At 53.7% G+C, this 18,748-nt stretch overlaps 1 protein-coding gene across 2 annotated transcripts; it reads left to right on the forward strand.

Annotated features, from left to right (window-relative positions):
- The first annotated feature begins 226 nt into the window (after positions 1-226).
- On the forward strand, positions 227-18,748 carry LOC102984135 (tetratricopeptide repeat protein 21A). Of its 2 annotated transcripts, XM_028484944.2 has the most exons (22): positions 227-293; positions 1,255-1,447; positions 4,989-5,086; positions 5,245-5,445; positions 6,116-6,245; positions 8,155-8,312; positions 8,519-8,734; positions 9,551-9,789; positions 10,594-10,666; positions 10,765-10,875; positions 11,210-11,348; positions 11,533-11,636; positions 12,842-13,030; positions 14,205-14,315; positions 14,995-15,076; positions 15,852-16,002; positions 16,230-16,391; positions 16,549-16,729; positions 16,814-17,038; positions 17,523-17,643; positions 17,812-17,879; positions 17,965-18,748. In XM_028484944.2, exons 2-22 carry the CDS (start codon positions 1,312-1,314, stop codon positions 18,040-18,042), a joined length of 2,973 nt encoding a protein of 990 aa, XP_028340745.1. In that variant the 5' UTR covers positions 227-293; positions 1,255-1,311; the 3' UTR covers positions 18,043-18,748. The 2 variants fall into 2 exon arrangements, with proteins under 2 accessions (XP_028340745.1, XP_028340744.1); XM_028484943.2 differs by lacking the exon at positions 5,245-5,445 and having other exon boundaries at positions 251-293.

Here is an 18,748-nt window from a genome sequence, read left to right on the forward strand (position 1 = left end):
GCCAATGAGGCTCGGAAGTAATACTGAAGCCTGGGCCCGCCCAAGGCCAATTAACTCTGAATCTCTGGGGCTGGCTTGGGGGCCTGGGTGTTTTTAAGATCTCCCAGCTGGTGTTCATGGGCAGCCACAGTTGAGAACCTCTGCCCCACTCCCCTTTTATATACTGCCTTTGACATTGTGTTTTGCTCTTGTAGGCTGCCGAGCATGTTAGAAATCTGATTAAGGCGCTGGAAACAAGAGAGCCCCAAAATCCAAGCCTCCATCTTAAAAAAATTCTTGTGGTGGGCAGACTGGTAAGAAAGTGCTCCCTGGTTTCTGAACGAGTGCTTCTTGTTATGTTCCCCGGGGGAGACCTGTGCTCCCTGGAAGCTCCCTGAGGACCCTGCCCCTCCCCTCTCTGGCTTAAACTTGGCCTCTCAGGCTGGTGGCCCAGACCCCTGGGGCCACTGCCTGCCTCCAGCCAATCACTGAATTGTGGGCTCTGTAGCCTGCACCTACGTGCCCTTCAAAGATGCTATGAAGATCACGGAGGTGAGGTCTAAAGTGCTTTCAGAGAGGGAGACGCCCTGTTTGGGGAAAGAGGGCAGTGGCACAGCTGTGGTACAGCAGAGCAACGCCCAGCTCTAGCCTCAGGGTGCTGGAGCACCAGACTCCCATATTCTTTCTGTGGAAGAGACCTGGTGAGGCTGGCTTGCCTAGGCCTCTCTTGACACCAGGCAAGGTGCAAACAGACCAGGCTGCCAAACAATCTGTCTCTGTCAGACCCTTGAGCCCCAGAGCCAGATTTACTAGAAGGAATTGTCATAAGAACAGGGGCAGCTCTGGGGAGTCGAATGCCACTGGGATACCCTCTTGTCCTCCACATCTATGTCTGATTCTCTCTGCCTCATTCTCCACCCGTGGCAGGAAAAGTGGCTGCTCGCAGCCTTCAGAGCCACTTTCCATCAGTGGAACACAAAGAGTTTCTCTCATGCAACTTCAATTTGTGAAAAACCTCCTGGTGACTCGTTGGACCAATGCCTTGTGGCCAGCCAGGGGCTGGGTCCCTCAGAGGGCCTGCGGCTGGAGGCGGGTTCTACAGATGTGGCCAGCGGGGGTTCTTTGGGAGGTGGACAGCTACCCGGACCCAGCTGCCTGGACACAGGGTACCTCTTGGGTTCTCCTGAGCACCCCCTAGTCCCACCAAAGTGACACGGCCATGCTCAGACAGGCTGGCCTGACTGATTTCCCCATTCCCGTGTCTGTGCCTTGCAGTCTGGGAGGCACCAGGCGATTCTGCAGCTGGTGTGTAGCTTCCTCGAGCGAACCTTCATGGCCACATCCTCCTATGCCCACATGGCCACAGAGCTGGGCTACCTCTTCATCCTGCAGGACCAAGTGAAGGAGGCATCTCTGTGGTACTCGGAGGCCATGAAACTGGACGAGAGCAGCATGGCTGCCTTGACTGGTCTGTGCAGGCGGGGCAGGGCGAGGGGTGGTAGGGCGGGGGCTGGGAGCCAAGCAGGGTGGCTGCCGTGGGTCCAGAAGAGAGTGGGCTGGGAAGCATTCTCCCCAGGGTGTGTGTGAGTTTGGGGCTGCGTTGTATGATGGGGTGCCTGTCCACGAATCTACAAGTATAGATGTAAGAGGAACAGGAATTCTTGAAAGGGGTCAAAGCCATTCTGATCTACAGCCGACCTCCAATAGCCATACCCAGCCCATTACACTCAGTCAGCCCTGCCTCCTCTCAGGCCTCACCAGGCCAGTGTGGGAGAAGGTTCTACTGCCAGAGCACCCCTCCCCAAAGCTTCTAGCCTCACCTCTGTAGACCCTCCCTCTTCAGGCCACTGAGCTGAAAGGCCACCAGAGTGAGCAGTTTTGAGAGTTTTACTTCCCTGTCTGTCCCAGTGCTTCCCTCCCACTTTATCTAAATGTCAAATGAATTTTCCAGAGCCCGATTTTCATTTTTACACAAAGCCCTCAAATCTGTGGTCTCTGGTGAATCCTGAAGCAGCAGTGTTTGATTTTAGTGGGGGCAGTCTCATGACCAGTGCTCCAGGCAGGCTGGCTTCTTGCCCTGGCTCTGAGGAGTTGTGGGCAAGTCACTTCTATCTACACTCCAGGCTCCTCATCTGTGCGGCACAATCAAAAAAGCAATCCAAGTGATTGGTCTTGATTTCTGGTTCAATACGTCAGGCTGACTCATCCGTCATCGCCTCTTCCTCCCTCCCCAAATCCCACAAAAGTCATGGGCAACCTTTTAAAAAGATAATGAGTCCTTGTAGCAGCCCCAGAAACAGGGAACACCAGCCTTAGGTGGACCAGGAACTTTGAAGGACTTCTCATTTCTAGAAGATATAAAGCAGATTGCATCCAACAAATGGAAACTCCAAGCAGGTCTAGAAACCCATAAGCCAACATGGGTTGGGGCAGCTAAAGAAATGAGTAGATCAGCTTTCCCCAAAGGCCTCCAGGAAAAAGAAAAATTTAAAAACATAAGCTCAGGGTCCCCAGAGGCTAGGAGCAAAACATGCCATAGGGTAGTCATTGAGATAACAGGAGGGTTATTGAGGGCCAGAGAATGGGATCAGGGAGGCTCTTACCAGATGGTGGGGTAGGAGGGAGCAAAACAGAGCCCCCCCCCATGACATCCCACCAGCATCAGGGACATGAAGGACCAAAAGACTTGGATGCCTGGCACATAGGCAAATCCCCCAAAATGTTCCTCCACCAGGCTGAGTCCTTCCCCCACTTCCTCATTCAAGGGAGATCCCCAGCCGATCAGCCGAAAGGGAAGTCCACACACTCCAGCCCAGGCCGAGCCCACTCTTGTGTGTCCTGGATTCATCCATCTTATCTGGCCTGTCTGGGAAAATCAGTGACCTTAACAATTTGGGAAATCTGCCCCAGATGCTAATACTCATCACTCTTGTCCATTTATAAATCTACTAGCAGTTTGAAAAAGGGACCAAGTGGAACATGCAAAGCAGTGCTCCTCTGAGGAGCAAAGTTAAGGCCAGATACAGAAAAGACTTTTTCCCCCAAACACCTCCCATGTTGGCTGGTTCTAGAGGGTATTATGTCAGTAAGTAAAGAACATGCTACTAGGAAAAAATACAGAGAACAAAAAAGAGTTGCTGAAAATTTAAAATATTTTTATTGCAAAGCAAAAAATTCCATAGATGAGCCAAATAGTGGGATGGATATAATTGGAAACCAAGTTGGTGATTAGGAAGACAGAAATAAATGCACCAAAATGCCAAGGACTATCTTGTAAAAGAAGAATAGTAGGAAGAGAAGGGATTTGTCCTCCCAATATCGAAACATGTCTGAAAACAAGAGTAGTTAAGTCTGGACTTCCTTGGTGGCACAGTGGTTAAGAATCTGCCTGCCAATGCAGGGGACACGGGTTTGAGCCCTGATCCGGGAAGATCCCTCATGCCTCAGAGCAACAAAACCCGAGCGCCACAACTACTGAGGCTGCGCCCTAGAGCCTGCGAGCCATAACTACTAAGCCCACGCGCCACAGCTACTGAAACCCGCGCACTCTAGGGCCCAAGTGCCGCAACTGCTGAGCCCGCGTGCTGTAACTACTGAAGGCTGTGCGCCTAGAGCCCATGCTCCACAACAAGAGAAGCCACCACAATGAGAAGCCCGTGCACTGCAACAAAGAGTAGCCCCTGCTCACCGCAATTAGAGAAAGCCCACACGCAGCAACGAAGACCCAACGTAGCAATAAATAAATAAATAAATAAATATTAAATGCTTTTTTAAAAAAAAGTAGTTAAGTCAGTTTGAGGCCAACACTGGAATAAACAAATAGATAAATGGGATAGAAACAGGTTTTATAATATAAATGACATTTCAAACCCATAGTTTCAATAACTTGTGATTGGACACCTGACTCTCCATTATGAAAAAAATAAAGGTAAATGCCCATCTCACACTATGCTCAAAAACAAATTCCAGATGAGTTAGGTATTTAAACATAAAAATTAAATTGGACTTGGGTTTCCTGGGGGATGCTAAGCCTAACCACAAACTCAGAAGCTGTAAAGGAAAGTATTTGACCAATTTGACTATGTAAAAATTTTAAACTAATGGATGGCCAAAGGCACAATAAAATAGTTAAAAGGTAAAAGGCAAACTAATGGAAAATGTAACAAAGACTATGTATAAAGAGAATATAAATATATAAAGGGAAAAAAAGAGAGAGAGAGAGAGAGAAAGAGAGAAATCCATCCAAAGAAAAACAGGCAAAAGCTATCAGGAGAAAATTCACAGTAGAAAAGACCATTAAATATATAAAAAGATGTTCATTCTCCCTAAAAATTTTTTTAATGTGAATTAAAATGAGTTACTATTCACTCTTTAACCTGGTAAAGAGTGAAGCATGTTTGTGAGGTTGTGAGGAAAGAAAGAACACTTTCAAATTCTTGGCAGGAATATTAATTCAGATATCCTTGGAGGACAAGTTGGCCTTATCTATCAACGTTTTCGATATGCGTGCCCTTTGACCCATCAGCTCTACTTCAGGAATTAGAACACACACAAACGTAGGCCATGGCACTGTAATATTTAAACACTGAAAACAAACTAAATGTGAAATGAGGAGTCCTTCAGTAGGGCAGTAGTTAAATAAATGGTTACATCCACAGTGGAATATTATGTCATGATTAAAGAGAATGGGGTAGATTTGTATGAACTGATGGGAAAACATGGTATATGCTAATAACATATAAATGCTTCAAAAGACGTTTGGAGGCATATACCCCAAACTGTTCATGTTGGTTCTTTCTAGAGAGAGACACGGTTAGCCAGAACATGCGCTAGGGATGTTTTCCTTGCCTTATGATTTGAATTCTTTACCATGAGTATGTGCCACTCTAAGTTTGTGAAGATGTCGGAAAGGGTCCCTGCCATCCACTCTCCCGTCCCTGCCTCTGGCCTGCTGGACTGCTGGCTGTGCTGCAGAACTGGCTTCTCATCCTAGTTTTGCCCCATCCCAGGGGTCATCTGGTGCCAGATCTTAGACGGCCACCTGGAAGAGGCTGAGCACCAGCTGGAATTCCTGAAGGAGGTGCAGCAGTCCCTTGGGAAGTCCGAGGTCAGAGCTCTCTGGGCGCTGGGGTTGGTTCAGGATCGTGCGCCCCGCCCCGCCTTCCTCCCACCCCCAGTTTCCAGTAAAGCACCCAAGACAGCCTGGGCTTCTGGCAACTCTGCCCAGAGGGTGTTGCTTCCAAGACCTGGGCCTGCCTCCCACAGGTGCTGGTTTTCCTCCAAGCCCTCCTGGCTTCCAAGAAGCACAAGGGGGAGCAGGAGGCCGCAGCACTGCTGAAGGAAGCGGCTGAACTGCACTTCTCCAGCATGCAGGCCCTCCCCCTGAGCTCCGAGTACTTTGAAAGGCTTGACCCCCTCTTCCTGGTCTGCATCGCCAAGGAGTACTTGGTCTTCTGCCCCAAGCAGGTTAGAGGAGAGTGCATCTTCATGGCGGCAGGGTGGGAGCAGGGCTGGTCCTGAGGACAGGTCTGGACGGAGGCAGGACCTACGGCAAGTCACCAGGGTGCTTGAGTCTCTGGCGGTTGGGGAGCCCAGCGCTTTTCACACTTGCACGTGCAGCACACCAATCAGCCAGGGAGTGGGGCACAAGCCCTGCATCTCCCAGGTGATGCCAATGCTGCTGGTCCAGGTACCGCACTTGGAGGAGCAGGGCACTGGCCCCTGTGTCTGCATTTATCCTAGAGAAGAACTGGGCTCCCTTTTTGCCAGACGTCTTCTAAGAAGTATGTTGGTCTTTTCTTGTTTGTCTGGCTTTCCCAGACAATCAGGATTCCTTGTGGGCAAGGATCATATCTCATACGCCTTAATATCCCCCCAGTGCCTTGTAATGTCATTCCACAAATATTTATTGAAGGCACTACCATGTACCAGATGCCGTGCTAGGTAGGGGGGATGCAACAGTGAACTAAAGAAAGTCCCCATTCTCGGGAGCTGATGCTCTTGCACTAGGCGGTACAGAGTAGATGGTATATACATGTGGAAAAAAGTAAAACACCGCGAGAGTGTTTTCTGAGCACTCCAGGAGTCTCTGTTGGAATAGGCCAAACCTCACAGCCAGACCCCCGTGTTCCTACAGCCCCGGTCGCCAGGCCAGATTGTGTCTCCACTTCTTAAACAAGTCTCTGTGATCTTGAATCCTGTAGTCAAGGCAGCGCCAGCCCTGATCGACCCGCTGTATGTGATGGCCCAGGTCAGATATCTCTCAGGTGAGCCTGTGGGTTCTCATGGCCGGCAGGGCCCCTGGGTGAGTGTCCGCAGGCTCCCTGCCTGGGGTAGTCCACACACACATACCCTCAGGAGGCGGGCCCACTCCTTCCAGCCTCTAACCCCCAGACACCTTCCTGACTCCTCACCAGCGGGGGTCTCTCCAACCCGCCCTTTTGCTGAGAGCTTACTTCAGCGGTCCCCAACCTTTTTGGCACCAGGGACCGGTTTTGTGGAAGACAATTTTTCTTCCATGAAGAAGCGGCGGGCTGGGGGGGGTGGCGGGAAGGTTCAGGCGGTAACGCGAGCAATGGGGAGCGGCAGAGGATGCTTTGCTCGCTGGCCCGCCGCTCACCTCCTGCTGTGCGGCCTGGCTCCTAACAGGCCGCATCCGTAGCCCAGGGATTGGGGACCCCTGGCTTACTTGATCTGTGCCAGGTAATAGTCACTGAACTTGATTGTGCGCTGGTACTGCTCTGATCCTGGGGGACAGCAGTACTTAAAACAGGCAAAAATTCCACCGTGGAGTTTGTGTTCTAGTAAGGGGACTTGGACAGTAAATGTAGTATTGTTGTTAGGGCACGATTGTGCAATGGAGAAAATGAAAGCCGGGGAGGGTGTGCGGGGGTGCCAGGGTTGCAGTTTTTAAAAGGTGGTCAGGAAGACCTTGTGACGGGGGGAGACCCTGTACCATTAGACTTTCAGAGCCTCCAGCAGCCAGAACAGTCCCGGTCCATTCTGTCCCATCTCAAGGCTGAGATTCTGGAGGGAGAGGGAAAGAGGAGGAGAACCCTCCGTGGGGGCCTGTTGTCCTCTCCGAAATCCTTGCTCCCTGTAGCCTTTCACTCCTGTCTGCCAAAGGCTGCAGAATGCCGTGGCATGCCTGTGTCCTCTGGCTCTGCATTGTGTGGGTTACAGTCTGTCCAGAGCTCCCCAGTCTTCATCCTCGGTCCTCCTAGTGTTCATCCGGCTGCCAGGTTTACCCACTTCTTGAAGGTCTCCTGGGTACAAGGGGAGGGCAGAAACCGCCCCCACCCCGACATACACACAGGGGTGCTGGTAGCTGCCAGCACCTTTAGGGACAAAGCAAGGTCTCCAGCTGCTTAGGTTGTCATGGTGACATCTTCACGTTTCTGCAGCACAAGGGAAGGAGCAGGGAGTTTGGGACCCAGAAGCAGGTGTTCCCCACCAGCTGGTGATGGACCCCGAGCAGGAGCTGTTGAGGGACCTGGCTGCAGAGGGAGGAGGGCTCTCCCACCAGCTCACTGTACCCCATTCCTGGGCTGCCACTGCCACCTGCTTAGGGCCAGCCTGGCTGCAGGGAGGCCTCTTAGCCCCAACGTGCCAAGGCATTCAGAGCTCAGCCTCAGGAACCGATAGGCCTGGATTTAAATGAAGACTTTGTCCCTTCCAAGCTGAGTGACTTACATCACTGAAGTTTCAGTCCTGCATCATAATACCAACCTTGCAGGGCTGGGCAGACATTAAACCAGCCTTTCTAAAGTGCTCTGCCTATGTTGGCGCAGAGCAGGTGCTTCTTAAGTTGTGGCTATTATGGTTGCTGTTATTATTAGATTTTGTTCTGCTCTTAGGTGTGGGAATCGAGACTTCAGTGTTCCCCTGAGCTTCCAGTTGGAGCAGTGAAGTAACTTAGCCATCTCCCTGAGGGTACAGAGAGAAGGGAGGTGTCACACCAAGGTTTGAATTTCCTGGCTTTTGTCTGGGTCAAGGCAAAAACTGTAGTTCTAATTTTAGGAAGATACCTCTGAGTCAAGCGGAACAGAACTGGGTAAAATGCCTAACTTGGGTATTCGAGGGTAACAGGACATGTTAAATTCCTTCTGCCTTTACATAGTGGGTCCTGAGAGTCCCAAGGATCCCTGGATGTAGAGATCTGTTTATTATTTCTAGGAGAGTTAGAGAATGCCCGGAGCACCCTGCAGCGTTGCCTGGAGCTGGACCCCACCTCCGTGGACGCCTACCTCCTCATGTCTCAGATCTACCTGGCTCAGGGCAACTTTGCCATGTGCTCCCACTGCCTGGAACTGGGCGTCAGCTACAACTTCCAGGTGGGGGTCCCCTATGCCCTGTCACCTGCTCAGCATCCCACAGCTCAGCTAGCATCAGCCCCCACTTGGTTCAGGAGAGGAGCCTCAGGAGCTGCCTGCATCCCTCAGCCCCTTCTGCTGGCCCAAAGGCAGGAGCAGGCTCAGCGGGCTCCTGCGGCCTTCTCCCCTCTGAGCTGGAGCCCCACACTTTGCTTATGCTCCTCTAGGTCCGAGACCACCCCCTCTACCACTTCGTCAAGGCCAGGGCCCTCAACAAGTCTGGAGACTACCCAGAAGCCATAAAGGCACTGAAGATGATCATAAAATTACCAATTCTGAAGATGGAAGAAAGCAAGAAGTTCCATGGTCCCTCTGTGCAGCCCAGCGAGCGGGTATCCATCTTACTGGAATTGGCATATGCCCTCCGGATGAATGGGGAGCTGGTAAGAAATGCACTGCTCTCTCCCCTTGGTGCTGGGGCATGCTGGAGGTCCAGGGTAGGCCTGGGAACCAGGCTCTTTGATTCTGGCTGATGTCTCCTTGTGCTTTATTTGAGCCTTTATTCATTTGGGAGCATCCCTCTCCCTTACCTAAAAGGCTTCAGTGGCTCCCATCGCCCCCAAGATAAACTCCAAACCCTACTGAGTCCCGCATGATCTGTCCCCTGCATACATCACTGTCCCTATAAGGATCTCAGGGAGGTGGAGTACACAGGCCCACCAGGGCCACCACAGGTGGTTGTGCAGGTTGGGTAATGCACAGCTCCAGTAGATGCCAGTTACATCCCCTTGAAGTTTTGCAGTGTACAACCTGCTCAGCTGTATGAGGCAGCCCTGGGTCCTTGGAAGGTCTGGCTGGGCAAAGGCAGGAAGCACCAAAATGGGCAAAGAGAGTAACTTTGTTAGAATAATCAAGGGTACATATACAATGAAGATATAATTAGAATAGACCTATATGTGCCCAATACCATAATGTTAAAATATCTTTGACTGAAAGCAGGAAGGTACAAGGAGAGGCGTCCATAGGTCTCCCATAGGAAGGAATCACCAACAGACTTTCAGGTGCTCGGGAACAAGTTCTTACAGTCAGGGTTTTCATGCCCATCAGCTGGCCCTGCCCTCCAGGAACAGTGGCCCTGGATACCGAGGGGCTCTCTCTGCTTCCTGCTGCTCTGAGGTGGAGGTGGGCCATCCTCTCCTTGGCTTCCAGGAGTGGTGGGTGACGGCAAATGGAGGGTCTGTTGGGTTCCCATGTCTTAGCACGAGGCCACTAAGGTCCTGCAGGACACCATCAACGAGTTCAGTGGCACACCGGAGGAGATCCGCATCACCATCGCCAACGTGGATTTGGCCCTGAGCAAGGGGAACGTGGACCTGGCACTGAGCATTCTGAGGAACATCACGCCCAAGCAGCCCTGCTACACGGAGGCCAAGGAGAAGATGGCCAGCATCTACCTGCAGACCCGCAAGGACGTCCACCTCTACATCGGGTGCTACCGGTGAGCCCTGGGCAGTGCACTGACAGCCCCAGCCCTAGTGGCATCTCAGGGAGTGTTTTCTCCAGATTATCTTCTTCACCCTGGGTCTTCAGAATGTGTCCTCAGAGTGTGTTTGATGAAAGTAGGGAATTTCCCACGGGTTAGAATTTGAGTATGATAGGTCGGTCAGACGAGCTTGCGGCTGACTTGTGAGGATACAGGGCTGAATCTGCCCTGAGCCCTGCTTGCCCCCCGTTATGGGTCACATCCTGGTGGGAACCATGGTTCTGCCCCGGCCCCTGGCTCTGCCTGTCCTTGAGGAAATGTTCAGTGACTTAGATGTACCAATGTGAGTGAAGGAGGATGGAGAGCAGGGATTGGAAGCCCCAAGTTACTGTCTATGATTTGACATTGGGACTTCAAGGGTACTGCCCTGGTCCCCTTCCTCAGGCAAAACTCTATCTAGGCAATTCAGGAGGAAGGGGAGGTGATGCCAAGAGCAGTGGGAAACCAATAAGCAGTGGGGTGACATGGTCACATTGGAGGTTTAGAAAGAGCAGGCTGCCTCATGAAGAGGGGTCTGGGGGTTTGGGAGTGGAAGCCAGAGGAGTGGGTGGAAGTGCCGGCTGTGGTCCAGATGACAGATGAGGAGAGGCTGATCTAAGGGAGCTAGCACCATGCCTCATCTGAGCCAATAAGTATTGAGTGATGAATGAATGAGTAAATGAAAGAATGTCAGCCAGAATGAATGGGAAAGAAGAGGAGATGGATTCAGGAATAGGAAGGATGCACAGGGCTGAGCTAAGGTTTTGGTTACTTTTGCAGGGAGCTCTGTGAACATCTGCCTGGCCCTCACACCAGCCTGCTACTGGGTGATGCCTTCATGAACATTCAGGAGGTGAGTGAAGGTCTCATGACCTCACCAAGTGGCCCCCCCCCCAAACTTACTTCGCCAGTGAGGGGGAAGAGAGAGACTGCGGACCCTTTCCCCACCAGCCCGAGAAGGCCCTCGAGGTCTACGACGAGGCCTACAGAAAGAACCCACACGACGCATCCCTGATCAGCAGGATTGGGCAAGCTTATGTGAAGACCCACCAGTACACCAAGGTCAGGCTGGGCTGGGGTGGGAAGGGGTGGGGAGGGCCAGCCCAGCAGGGAAGATGGAGGAGGGTGCATGGGTGGGAGGCTGGGTGGGAGGGGAGACCCCGCTGAACAGGGTGCCAAGGGGAGGACTCAGCAACTCCCCACCATCCCCCACCACCTGCCGAGGGTAAGGCTCGGGCCCTGAGCCAGGAGGGAGGCCTTTGCATCTGAGGCTTCTGTGATCTGGAGGGGCACACAGGCGCGGTGGCTGCGGTGAGGAGTGGGGCGGTGTGCACACGGGGTGAGGTGCTCGCGAGTAAAACCAGACTTGATGCCAATATTTCCTGTGTGCACTAAGGCGATTAATTATTATGAGGCCGCCCAGAAGATTAGCGGACAGGACTTTCTGTGCTGCGATCTGGCTGAACTGCTCCTGAAGTTAAAGAAGTTCAACAAAGCAGAAAAAGTTTTGAAGCAGGCACTGGATCATGACCTTGGTGAGTCAGCATCCTCACTCCCCTAGCCTTCGAGCAGACAGACTGCCCCCAGCCCGCACCCTCTTCTCCTGCTGAATGGGGCAGGGGACGGGCACTGGTTGGGGCTCTGAACCCAGCCTCCATCCTCCCCCATCCCCCGCTTCCCAGGGGCCAGAAAACGCTACTTTGAGTTTCCATTTTGCAGTCAAAGACATCCCATCCATGATGAATGATGTCAAGTGCTTGCTTTTGCTGGCAAAGGTTTACAAGAGCCATAAAAAAGAAGATGTGATGGACACTTTGAACAAGGTAATTGACAAGTAGACTCAAGCTCTTTATCTGCCATTTCCTGATGGGAGCTGAAGATAGGATAGGACTGCAGGTCTGGAAGGCTCCAGGCCTGGTCCTCAAAAGAGGATCTAGGTTATACCTCCGACCTCCACCTTGCATTTATCCCCCCAGACTTGCTCTTTTATTGATTGTGCACGGAAGTGCTCTAAGCCCATCTGGGCTGGGCTGGAGAATGCAGGGCATAAGACAGTGCCTTTGTCCTCAAGGATGCTTGTGGTGATAATAATAGATAATGCCAGCAGGCTCCCATGCATTGAATGCTCTGTGCTGAGTTCTGTACTAGGCTTTTTGCTTTCTTATTTAATTCTCACAGTAGCCCTTTGAGCTAAGCACTGTGACATTCCTATTTAACAGATAAGGCTCAAAGAGGTTAAGAAATGTACCCAAAGTCATACTGCTAGTAAGTGGCAGAGCTGAGATTTGAACCAGGTTTGGCTTGTCCCAGCCCAAAGTCTCCTGCTGGGAGACTCCTGGCCATTCTTTCCACTCCTTCACTCTTTCTACCCGAGGGTATGGCCTGGCACTTGCCCCTGGGGTGTATTCTGTGGTTGTAGAACATCTCGGACTGCTTGAGGTGACTTATCCCCTTGTTTCCCTCTGGATTTCCATTCCTCAGTCTGGCCCTTAGGGAACCCGGGGCTGATCTGTGCCCACTTCCCGAAACTTAACCCTGGCATCCTCATTTCCTCTTGCCCCAATGCTCTCTGGTTACTCACTTGATCACTGTATGTCACGGACATTTGTGGGGGCCGCCTCAAGTTCCCAGCAGGGCAGTATTCAGAACAAATGCACCCGTCAAAACACAGCCTGCGTTGAATACCTACAGTGTGCTTGTCCTAGCCTGTAGGACAGCTGAAGCAAATTAGACACAGTGAGCACCGAGGTGTGATGGAAACAGGTAAACAAGTCAAGTACAATAGAGTGTTTTGTTTGAGTGCCTTTGCTTCTGTTCCTGTCCCAGAGGCAGTGCCAGTTCACCTCCTGGGTACTCAGCCAGTGGCCCTGCCTGTCCAGAGTGACCCAGATTTGCTCAAGGGCACTTGAGATGCCCTTGCTAAGACAGCTGGCCCTGAGTTGAGAGCTTGGGGACTTGCTGTGAATTGGCCTGAGATCTGGCACATCAGGCTCTGGGTTTCTGATGCAGAGTTTACTGCTTTCCCAAGGCCATGGACCTCCAGTCTCGGATCCTGAAGCGTGTTCCCCTGGAGCAACCAGAAATGATCCCCTCCCAGAAGCAACTGGCAGCCTCCATCTGCATCCACTTTGGGGAGTACTACCTGGCAGAGAAGGAGTATGCCAAGGCAGTGCAGTCTTACAAAGATGCCCTCTCCTACTCACCCATTGACAATAAGGTGGGGATTGAAATAAGGTGGGTCCTCAAGAGCGAGACCCTCTTCCTTCTCTTGGGCCACGAAGCCTCGCAGAGCTCCCTGACTAGGGATGGAGGCTAGTTCCTTCTCTGTGCCTCCCTGCAAGGGGCACAGACCCCTGGTGCCGGGGGGGCCTGCTCCAGCTGACCTCAGGGCCCTCACCCACCGCAGCCCTCGGAGCAAGACTGGAAGCCTCGCTTTGTGTTTTGTTTGTTTGTTTGTTAATATTTGTTTATTTTATTTGGCTGCACCAGGTCTTAGTTGCCACCACATGTGCGTTCTTAGTTGCGGCATGCATGTGAGATCTAGTTCCCTGACCAGGGATCGAACCCGGGCTCCCTGCTTTGGGAGCACGGAGCCTTAACCACTGGACCACCAGGGAAGTTCCCTGGAAGCCTCGCTTTGGACAGCCACTTGTGGAGAGTGGAGCAGGGAAGGTGTTGCTGAAAGGTGCTGCAAGTCTGCCCTTTTCAGGTCCCCCTTGCAGATGGAGAGACAACGAGAGTGTGGCTGCTGGGGGCTCTTTGGGCATGAAGCCCAGGCTAAGCTTCCAAGGAGGTTTAAAGTCTTGTGAGAGGTGTGGCTTCAGATAGGGAATGGTGGCTGGAGTTCACAGGCAGAGGGTAGATGAAGAGCCTAGTGACAGACCCATTCATTTATTTAATATGCTCTCATTTAACAGATTCCCAATATGTGCAAGCCAGGTACTGAGCTAGACCCTGGAGATGCAGTGGGGCAAGACACGGTCTCTGCCCATAGACTGCCCTCAGGCATGCGGTACAGACAAGTACACATGCAGTTCTCATACCATGTGATACCTGCATGGGGCTCAGTACACTGCAGGAGCTCAGAAGAGGGGTACCTGTCCTGGTGTCTGGGGCACAGAGGGCTTCCCAGAGGAGATGAGGTCGGAGCTGAAGCTGAAGGATGAGTATGAGTAAACCAGGCCCCGACTCTCAGCCGTTAGTTAGTAAAAGGCACGGTGTGACTAGAGTATTGGGTGGGAGAAGGGGAAAGCCAGAGACACCATCCCAGGGGATCAGAGACATATTTTGAAGGCAGAGCTGATAGAACTTGAGTGTGAGAGAACGAGGCATCGGCCCCTGACCTTTCCTATGATGTGCATTGGTTAGTTATTGTACCTGGTCTTGTCCAGGTGGTGCTGGAGCTGGCACGGCTCTACCTGCTGCAGGGCCACCTGGACTTGTGCGAGCGGCACTGTGCCACCCTCCTGCAGACTGAGAAGAACCATGAGACAGCCTCCGTGGTAAGAGGCTCCGGGCCCTCTTCCCTGCCTTCCCCAGGGTCCCTGCGACCGCATGCTGGCTGCTTCCTAACCCCGTAACCCCAGGTGCCCGGCTGACCCGGCCCTGAGGGGCTGTCGGGCAGCAGGACTCAGCACTGGACCCACTGCCCTTCGGATGGGAGGGGCGGGCTGGCAGCAGGGGGCAGCAGCGACCTCCCGGGCCAATCTGAGGGGAGGTGGTGAGGCTGATTCACTCCGGGGGAAACCACACCCAACTGTTGAAGGCAGGGGTGGGACAGGTTCCTGGGGCTTCGGGAAGTGTGAGGGAAGAGCCATCCCCAGTCCTGCCCCTCTCCACCCTGTCACCCAGACCACCTTCAGGGCCGCCCCAGCGGAGGTGGGGAGCCCCCATTCCACCTCGCTGCCTGGACCTGGTAGTTCAGACAGGGGTGGAGGGCCTAGCTCCTCGCGTGTCTACCTCCAGCCTTTCCTTCCTACTTCCATCCTTGCCCCCCGCTCTCCCCGCCTCCCCCAGGCTGCCCCGCCTTCTCGTCTTCTCCCTGGCAGCTTCTCCCAGCGCCCAGAGAGGCTACCTCGGAAATCCTCTCCTACCTTACCTCCTTACCCACCCCGTTCCCACGACAGCCTCCCCGCCATGCCCATGCAAGCTGCTGTCCCAGCATCGCATGTTTTCTGATAGATGATGGCTGACCTGATGTTTAGAAAACAGAAATATGAAGCTGCCATCAACCTCTACCACCAAGTCCTGGAGAAAGTGCCAGGTAACTGCCTGCATGGAGACTACCCACTGAGACTGCCTGTGTCGGTTCCCACCAAGCGAGGGCTGCTCTCTCCCCAGAAGGGTGGGCCCTCTCCCCTCCTTCCTGACTGGGCAGAGGAAGCCCCCTCCTCTCTGATTGTTCCCAGAGAGGCAGGAAACTGATAAAGGCCCAGTGGAACGTGCTGGCCCTTCCCGAGTCCAAGGGGCCAGTTCCTGGTCTCAGGCAGGGCATTGCTTGGCACTGGACCCAAGACAGCCTGTCTATCCCCAAATCACTGACACTGGGGCTCAACATAAGTCCCCTCTTGAGGTCACAGCCACCTAGAGGTAGCTAGAAATTCTCCCCTGACATGTAGCTCCATTCCTACTCACTGCAACATAAAACCACTGCTTCTTGCTGGGGAAGGGGCCAGACACACGGCTCAGGGTGGAGCCCCAGCCAGGCCCACAGCAGAGTCACCCAGCAATCACAGCTATTAGGAGTTCGGGTCCTGGAGCCAGACTGTCTAGGTCTGAATCCTGGTCTTCTATTTACCAGCTTTGTAACCTTTGGCAGATTACTTAACTTCTTTGTGTCTCAGTCTCTTCATCTGTAAATGGGAACAATAAGAGTACCTACTTTATTGTGTCTCAGTGGAGACCAGTAGAGACACTGAAGCCACTGGGTTGCCCCTGCTCAGCCCAGACGGGTAGTGTTTCCTGGTCCTCCCTGCCTCTCCCTGCCTGATTCAGCTATTGGTTATCACAGCCTGAAGGTTTCTGCTCTCTTGTTTTAGACAATTTTCCTGTGTTGAACAAACTAATCGATCTGCTACGAAGAAGTGGCAAACTTGAGGACGCCCCTGCCTTCTTTGAATTGGCCAAGAAGGTGTCCAGCCGGGTGCCTTTGGAGCCAGGGTTCAACTACTGCAGAGGCATCTACTGCTGGTGGGTTGGGGTGGGTGTGTCGGCAGTTACGTGCAGGAGGCTGTCCCTAACAGACATGCTGGCGTTTGCTAGGGAAGCAGAAATTCAGCTTGCAGATCAGGAAGCAGGGAGACCAGCGATCCTGCCCCTGTATTGTGCAGATTCACAGAGTGACCCCTGTGTGTCCCTGTACTCCTCGGGCCTCAGTTTCCCTGTCTGATTCTTGGTGTTTCTCTCCTCCACTATAGGCACATAGGGCAACCCAACGAAGCCCTGAAGTTCCTAAACAAAGCGCGCAAGGACAGCACTTGGGGCCAGAGCGCCACCTACTACATGGTGCAAATCTGTCTGAACCCAGACAATGAGATCGTGGGTGGAGAGGCTTTCGAGAACCTGGTGACTGAGAGCAAGTGAGGGCCCGGCTGGCCGGCGAGGGCAGGGGCGGGACCTGGGGGAAGGCGGAGACAGCCCGCGGCCTCTGGGTCAAGGCCAGGAGAGGGCCAGGCTGGCAGGCCAGCGCCCTCTGCCCTCAGGCTTGGCATCTGATGCCCGCGGCTCCACCGACAGGAAGGAGTTGGAGCAGCACGGCGTGCGCACTGCTGAGAAGCTGCTGCGGGAGTTCTACCCACACTCGGCCTGGGGCCAGACCCAGCTGCGGCTGCTGCAGAGCCTGTGCCTGCTGGCCACGAGGGAGAAGGCTAACGTGGAGGCAGCGCTGGGCACCTTCATTGAGATGGCCCAGGCCGAGGTGCACCAGCTGCCCACCGGGTGGGCAGGCGGTGGGGGGAGGCTGAGGGCCGGGTGAGGCAACACCTGCTTCCCACCCGCACAGAAGGACAGCATTCCCGCCCTGCTGGCCGTGGCACAGGCCTACTCGCTGCTGAAGCAGGTCCCCAAAGCACGCACGCAGCTGAAGCGTCTGGCCAAGGCCCCATGGACGCTGGCCGAGGCCGAGGACCTGGAGAAGAGCTGGCTCCTGCTGGCCGACATCTACTGCCAGGGAGGCAAGTTCGACCTGGCCTCGGAGCTGCTGCGGCGCTGCATGCAGTACAACAAGGCAAGGGTCTCACGGCTGTCGGGGCCGGGTCGGGGGAGGGGCATATGGGCTTCGGGGGCAGAGATGCTGGGGTAGGAAGGAGATGAGAAGAGGCGGGACAAGAGGGTTCCCGTGGACCACAGAGCGGGATGGGAACGCGGAGCAAGGCAAGAGGAGGCGCACAGTGTCCGGCAGCCCGGAGTGGGGAACGTGGAATAGGGAGAGATGGGAAGGGTTCATGGGGTCGAGGGGCAGCGTGCAGGGAGGGTTCGGTGGGGCCGGGAGGGGCGTTTGCAGGTCAGGGCAGGAGGGCTGTGGAGGAAGGGGTCCTGTCAGAGTGGGCGCAGCTGAGAAGAGGGTACACAGTTCACCCCTTGCCAAGGTGGGCGGTGCTGCTGGAGTCCCTGAGTGGTTTGGGTGAATGCACCCACCACCCATCCCTTGCCCCAACCGGGATGGGATGTGGCTTCCCCTCCACAGAGGCTCTGACTGGCTTTCCCTGCAGTCCTGCTGCAAGGCCTACGAGTACATGGGCTTCATCATGGAGAGAGAACAGTCGTACAAGGACGCAGCCACCAACTATGAGCTGGCCTGGAAGTACAGCCATCATGCCAACCCTGCCAGCGGTAAGGCAGCCAGGCAGGCGCGCATGGGTGCAGGAGGGAGCTGGGCCGGAGGACCGACAAACTCACCCCGTAACACAAGGCCTATGTTCTGGCTGTTGTGGGAACCAGAGGGGTTCTCAGGTCGTCGGAGTGCCACCCATTGTCTGCATTCTCCCTGCCCCTGGATAGGCTTCAGACTCGCTTTCAACTACTTGAAGGACAAGAGATTCGTGGAGGCCATCGAAGTCTGCCACGATGTAAGCCCCCGACGGTGGTGGGGGGCTTGCTGCAGTGGCAGGGAGCCCTGCCTGGTGCTTCACACCCTTTCTCTCTCGGTCCCAGGTCCTCAAGGAGCACCCCAACTACCCCAGAATCAGAGAAGAAATTTTGGAAAAAGCCCAAGGGTCTCTGAGGCCCTAGCTGTGGTCAGTGGGAGCCAGGGTGGGTGGAAACTATCAACCTACAGAAGTTTCATGGAGGGGGTGGGAAGTGGGTCAGTGGAGAAGAGAGTCAGAAAATGACATATTCTTCCCATTTCTATATTGTGTGTGGTTTATTTGAATCATGCCTAACCTGGTCTAAGGGACATCCCAAAGCTTTATGTTTTTAAGGCACAAGAAGCAATTTTGCTCTGGGAAAGAAAGCTATCAACCAGCTGAGCTCACTGGGCAACTTCTCATGGGCCCCGCTTTTATCCCAGACTCTCAGAGGCCAAAGGGGAACAAAGAGGTGGTTTAAAAAATACCCTACAGCTATTTTAATATTTTTATGTTGGCCCGTACAAGCCTCTCTTCTCCTGTCTGGTCCCCGGAATTCTGGCTTAAAGAAGCAACTGCTCCTCTCTGTCAAGCTGCCCCCTGCGTCCTCCCTGGCAGGGGCCCAAACAGGCCCACCCTGTCCATGCATTCTGCCTCCCCCCTCCCCAAGTCTTCAGCCGGCGGCATCTGCTGGTCCTTTACGAGTTTGGGACAAACCCTGATTACTCTTGCCTCTGGCAGGAAAATACATCCCAAGAAAAACTAGCTCCTACTTCATCTTTAGGAAAAGACAATGACCAACTAATTCATCCTCGAGGAACCCTTGTAACACCTCAGGGGACAAAAGCAGGGGTCCCTGTGTAGATGAA

The sequence above is a fragment of the Physeter macrocephalus genome, unplaced genomic scaffold (genome assembly GCF_002837175.3).
Source record: "Physeter macrocephalus isolate SW-GA unplaced genomic scaffold, ASM283717v5 random_268, whole genome shotgun sequence".
Classification (NCBI taxonomy): domain Eukaryota; kingdom Metazoa; phylum Chordata; class Mammalia; order Artiodactyla; family Physeteridae; genus Physeter; species Physeter macrocephalus.

Coding starts and splice junctions, on each gene's coding strand:
- LOC102984135 (XM_028484944.2), top strand. CDS start 1,312: ATGGCCACATCCTCCTATGCCCACATGGCCACAGAGCTGGGCTACCTC. Junction 11,637..12,841: donor TGATGGACACTTTGAACAAG/GTAATTGACAAG, acceptor TGCTTTCCCAAG/GCCATGGACCTCCAGTCTCG. Junction 15,077..15,851: donor AGTCCTGGAGAAAGTGCCAG/GTAACTGCCTGC, acceptor CTCTTGTTTTAG/ACAATTTTCCTGTGTTGAAC.